This window comes from Poecilia latipinna, unplaced genomic scaffold, assembly GCF_001443285.1.
Source record: "Poecilia latipinna isolate Pla-1442-1.1 unplaced genomic scaffold, P_latipinna-1.0 Scaffold319, whole genome shotgun sequence".
Lineage (NCBI taxonomy): Eukaryota > Metazoa > Chordata > Actinopteri > Cyprinodontiformes > Poeciliidae > Poecilia > Poecilia latipinna.
In genome coordinates, this window is record NW_015112935.1 from 26,463 (window position 1) to 31,915 (window position 5,453).

Sequence of the window (5,453 nt, forward strand, 5' to 3'; positions counted from 1 at the left end):
CACCGCTCCCCAAGGTCTTAAAACCCACAAGAGTTTTTTCCCTCACAATGGGTTTTTTGAAGAAAAAAAAAAAAAAAAAAAATATATATATATATATATATATATATATATATATATATATATATATATATATATATATATATATATATATATATATATATATATATTGAAATATATATGTGCTCCTAAGTCCGGAGCAAACACTTCCTCAAAATGTTGAAGCTTTCATGGCCTCAAAGGATGGCTTGACATCATGTTAATTTAAAATATGAGTGAGATATCGCTAAAGTTAATATGTGAGTGAAGGCATGTTACGGTCACTGACCTCTAGGTTAAAGCTCAGTGCCAGAATTTACTTTAGGAATTTTAGGGTGGGATTGTAACAAGGCAGACGGGCAAATACTTTCGGCAATATAAAGTACATAAGGATTTGGAAATGGAAGCTGACTTCTTGTGATTAGTGCGAGTGTGTCCTTCATTCATTCCCCCGTGTTAAAGTCTTTCTACCACTCAATCCCAATTCTAAAGCTGTGCCAGTGTTGACTTGCACCAGTTCTGTGATCAAACATTAACTGGAAGAAATATTTAAAATAACACAGTGATGTAAAATAGTGGTGATTCTCTGGTTGTGAATATCTTTTTTTTTATCGAACCAGTTCAGAACCCACACTTTGTATAAACCCTTACTCCAGCACTAAAGATGCACTGATGAGAGAATTTGACCTGCCAATAGTTATTTAGCTGAGTCAAATTTATCTTTATTAAAGTGTACTTCCAGCATTTAAAATACTTCTTTCTGGCCTTCTTGCCATGAGTGGTCATTAATTATTTATCTTAGGAGTCACAAGATGTGTGAGAGAGCAGTCTCTGTAAAGTGGAGTTTGATTAATTTCAAACAAAGACAAATGAGTCAGAAGTCGACATTTTAAACTCTTCCATCTTATACCATCAATTATAATGATTAGAGCAATTAGCATTAGTAACTGTTAACATCAGTCGTTGTGTGTATTTCTGAAGGAATGTTGATGCTTGTCCTAACTTTAAGATCTAAACTCAACGTGATTCATAAGAAAGAGGAGCTGGGAAGCAAAATGAAAACAAATCATCTTAGCTGCGATACATTTAGCCTTCATAGCATAAGTTGGCTCTGGGAACATTTTTTTTCTATTTTATCATCCGTAGGAAATATCACCAAGAGGCATGTGACTTGATGTTTTGTGATAGCTTCTTTTTGTTCCTGAAATATTAAGAAAAAAACTGCTAAAATCAAGTTTAACACTTGATTTTAGCAACCTAAAGAATCAGCTATATAGTTTATGTCCATACAACATAGCTTTGTTTTAAATAGTCTCTCACACCATAAGTGCTTCTTCTGAAGTTTTTTTTAAAGGGGCAGTATTATGTATTGTCCAGAAGCATAGCGCCAGCTATTGATTTTACATAATGCTGCCTCTTTAGCACCTCACTGACACAGAGCATAGCCAACTCTAAGTTTTCTTCCCACAGCTACAGCTGTTATAATTCTGTCAACATTGCTATAATTTTTTGCTATCCAACAAAAGAACAGTTCTCATATTTACATACTGAAATTGTGCAAGATGTGATCTCAACATCATTATAACAACAATAATCTAGTTTCACTTGAATAACTTTCGGACGTTAATCCCAACTTGAACCTTATGGTAAAAAGTTTGGCTGTAATAAATTAATTGCTGCTTATGAAATGGTACTGAAACTTACTTTTAACATGTCTATGCAGGTTCGTATGTATGTGCAGTGTGTGGGAAGAAGTACAAGTACTACAACTGCTTTCAGACACACGTCAGAGCACACAGAGGTAAGATAATTGATTTTTTTTTTTATATATAAACTTCTTTCCTTAGAGTTTAGGATTGCAAAATGAAATACTGGAAGTAAGACTGCACAATATATTGAATTGCATTTGGTTTTGCAATATCAGTGTTTGCAGAAGACTTGCTTGAAAGGTTATTGAATACTTTCATGCTCCTCATGTTACTAATATTTTTTTTTTTTTTTGCCAGTTTTGTTGTCAATTGTACAACCTTCCAGGAAGAGTTAACGCTGCAAGTCAGTTCTTTAATTTGGATTAATTTTAAATGTATGTAACTGACTTGTAATCTTCTTATTATTGGATTTGATCAAATAGGTATTTTTATTCTTTTTAGAAAGTGTATTGAGATGGATTTGTTGCTGCTCGATTTGCCCACATGGGATTTACAAAGTGGTGGCTGCATCTTAATGACAGAAGTTAAAGAAAGGGCCCCCTCAAATCTGTTTTATTAATTTGCGAATTCCTCCTTTTATTCTACCAAATTACACTTTTTTCATTATTATTTCTCTGAATTCCACCTTTTTTCCATTCTAACCATATTTATTAACCCATGAACTGTGTAATTGTGGACTGAATGAAAAGTAATTAAGCAAATCAATAGCCAGATAATTCCAAGATTATGTTATTAAACTTTCACAAATATCACAACATGCTGTGGATCAACAAACATTTAAAAAACTGATTGTTTTTTAAATGTAATAACAAATATCACCCTAATTTTTTGTTTGTATTTTTTAAGGTCTTATTGGCTCTAGTGGCCTTTATTTGATAATGAGTTGACAGTAAAGTGGGTAATGAGAGACATGCAGCAAACGAATCCAGACCGAGAGTCGAACCTGCGACAGCCGTGTTGAAAGCTAAGGCCTCCATATGTGGGTTGTGCTTAACTCCTGTGCCATCACAGCACCCCCACCCTCTTTTTTTTTTTTTTAAAGAACCTCTCATATTTTTCATTAAAAAAAAAACAAGTCTTTATGTTTAAAGCTTCAGAGTTGATCTAGCCTATCAACAGTTAGAAATATTTTTTGAAACACTAAACTTACAAGCAGCAAAACTTTGTGCACATTTGCATAGCAAAAATAATCTGTCTTCATTTGTTTTTCTTCCATCTGTCGCAGACTTCACCACTGAAATATGTCATTATCAGTCAATTTGTGTTAATCTCGTGTCATTTGCACTGACCTGAGTTTTACATTTTTTTGGAACAAGTTTCAGGGAGCCTTTTCGCCCTGGCTGACATTTTTTTTTTTTTTTTTTTTTATGTTTTTATGGAAAGGAAAGTTAATCTCCTGCCTAACCAAGTAGCTATAGGTACAGGGAGCTGCAGTGGCCAAAATACTTCAGAAACTTGTATCTTTCAACACTTGCAGATATGCGTAAACTCTGTCATATTTTTCTGCTTATGTAGACGTGGGTTAATACTAACTGATGAGGTCAAGTCAGGATTAAATACAAACATATTGATCACTGATCATCAGAAACAATATCCCCCGTCAGTCAGGTTCCAGCATTCTCATTCAACATTCGAAAGGTCAACTTTGCAGGATGAAGCTTTGCCATCTGCCTTTTATTTTCAAACTAAATTGAATTTGCTACTAAAATAACTGGCTGGACATCCTCCAAAAATAGTAATTCAGTATTATTTATTATTTTGTCTATATTTATTCTTCACATCTGGGTTGTATCTCCTCTGGTTTCACAGCAACACATATATTTGGGAGCTTTTGAAGTCAGTTGTTACAGTTTTGTAAATGTTTCCCTGTTCTTGGTTGTCAAAGGATTTCAACTGCTCAGCATTTCGAGCTCTCCTTTGTTTTGTCTTTTGTGTCATAATGATGTCAGTGAATGACAGGTCCGGTGTGCTCAGAGGCCAGTGTAGGACCTAGGTTATTCTGAAACAATGCAATATAATGCAATTCACAGGGTAAAATACCACCACAGGAAGTTATTATGATTTGAATCAACTCCAACCAAAACTAAAAGGCAGCACCTTTAGACATTGACGGCCTGCAAGAAAAAGCAAGTCAGTTCAGATTCGTATCACATTTCTCTTTGTGGGCCCATTAAAAAGAAAATAATACAATATTCAAAAGAGAAAAAGCTTCAACTTTGCTTGGACTTAAAGGATTGCATGCATGTTCTGGCATGAGAAGCCTTCTTTTTGGCTAAAACACAAAGGAGCATAAAATACAAGCCAACAGGGGGGTATTATAAGCCCGGATAAGAAAATCAATAGACTTCTATATTTTCACATAGCGAGAAGTTGCCTGTTGCTGTAGGTGACGTTTAAAACACCCTTTCATGGATCTTTAAATGAGTGCAAGAACAGAGAATTCTGTGGGAGTCTGGCTTGTATTCATTTCTTTTTCTTTTTTTTTCTTTGAGCAAAACCTTAAACATAGATATTTTTCACAGAATAGTCAATGCCGTAATTTACCCAACCTGGCTGTCTTTTTTTGATTCTGTCTTTCTTTTTGTTGTTGTTGTCAAGCCTCTGATTCCAAATTGCCAACATGCTTTTTGAAAGCGCACACTCAGGTTATAGTACGCCGACTCTGTTTGGTCAGTGTGAACAAAAAAGGGTACAAAGGAACAAAATAATAGTCATTTTTGCCACATTTTGCTCATATGCTTTATTGTCTTCAAATAATAATTTGGTGCAAACAGAGCTGGATCTTTAAGTACATGTTGGCATTAATCTATTCAAGCAAGTCCAAACCTATTTTTTTTTCATTATAGAATCAGAGAGCATGGTTGGAGATGGTCTGCCTCAGACACCCAATAGTAAGTACACCTTTGCCAATTATCCATTAAGCAAACTTTATTTGCATGACAGCAGATTTGATGTAGTTTTTAAAACAGATATACACGAATGTAGATAATTGCACACACAACAGGAAGATTGTGGAAACAAAATGCAAGTAATCGAGGTAATCTTTTACAGTGTGCAATTTAAAAATGGGTTACTGAGAAAAGGTTAAGTCCAAGATGATGAATACCAGTCATATAGGACCAGTTTTTACCCGGCGCTTTAACGTCACTTTCAAAGTTTGATCAGGACTAAAAATACTTGTGCCTCAGAGTAGTACTTGCGAGTTATTTATACATCTACCTACACATGCTCACTGTACTTTTTATGTGAATATGCAACCTAGAGACTTCAGTACATGTACATTGCATAGTGAAAGAAAATAAAGTAAAGAAAAGAGCAGTTAATGGAGATGGAGTGAGAACATTTAGATGGTGTATGAGGAGTACAAGCTGAATACTCCCAAGCTTTTTGTGACGGTTAATATTTAGGCCACTGAGACTGGATGGGAAAAAAAAACAAAAAAACTTTGAGATTAAATTCTTAGGAGAATAGACAATACTGTAAAGCACTTTTGGTTGTGCCAAGTCTTTACATTTTAAACTAGGGCTGTTGTAAACGAATATCTTAGTAATCGAGTAATCTATCGATTATTCTTACGATAATCGAGATTTTAAAAAATTTATAAAATATAATATTGGTAAATCTGGCTTAACACCAGTGTTACTATTGGATATCAACATCAGTCCAATTTTTCATATTTGAGCTTCCTTAACAGTTTTTTTTTTTTTT

At 34.3% G+C, this 5,453-nt stretch overlaps 1 protein-coding gene across 8 annotated transcripts in view; it reads left to right on the plus strand.

The window, feature by feature from the left end:
- Positions 1–5,453, plus strand: part of znf618 (zinc finger protein 618) — a 45,228-nt gene that overhangs the window by 20,113 nt on the left and 19,662 nt on the right. For all 8 annotated transcript variants that reach the window (XM_015034975.1, XM_015034979.1, XM_015034976.1 and 5 more), the window contains 2 exons: positions 1,760–1,837; positions 4,592–4,636. In XM_015034975.1, coding sequence (XP_014890461.1) covers positions 1,760–1,837; positions 4,592–4,636 — 123 coding nt within the window. The remainder of the gene's footprint in view (positions 1–1,759; positions 1,838–4,591; positions 4,637–5,453) is intronic.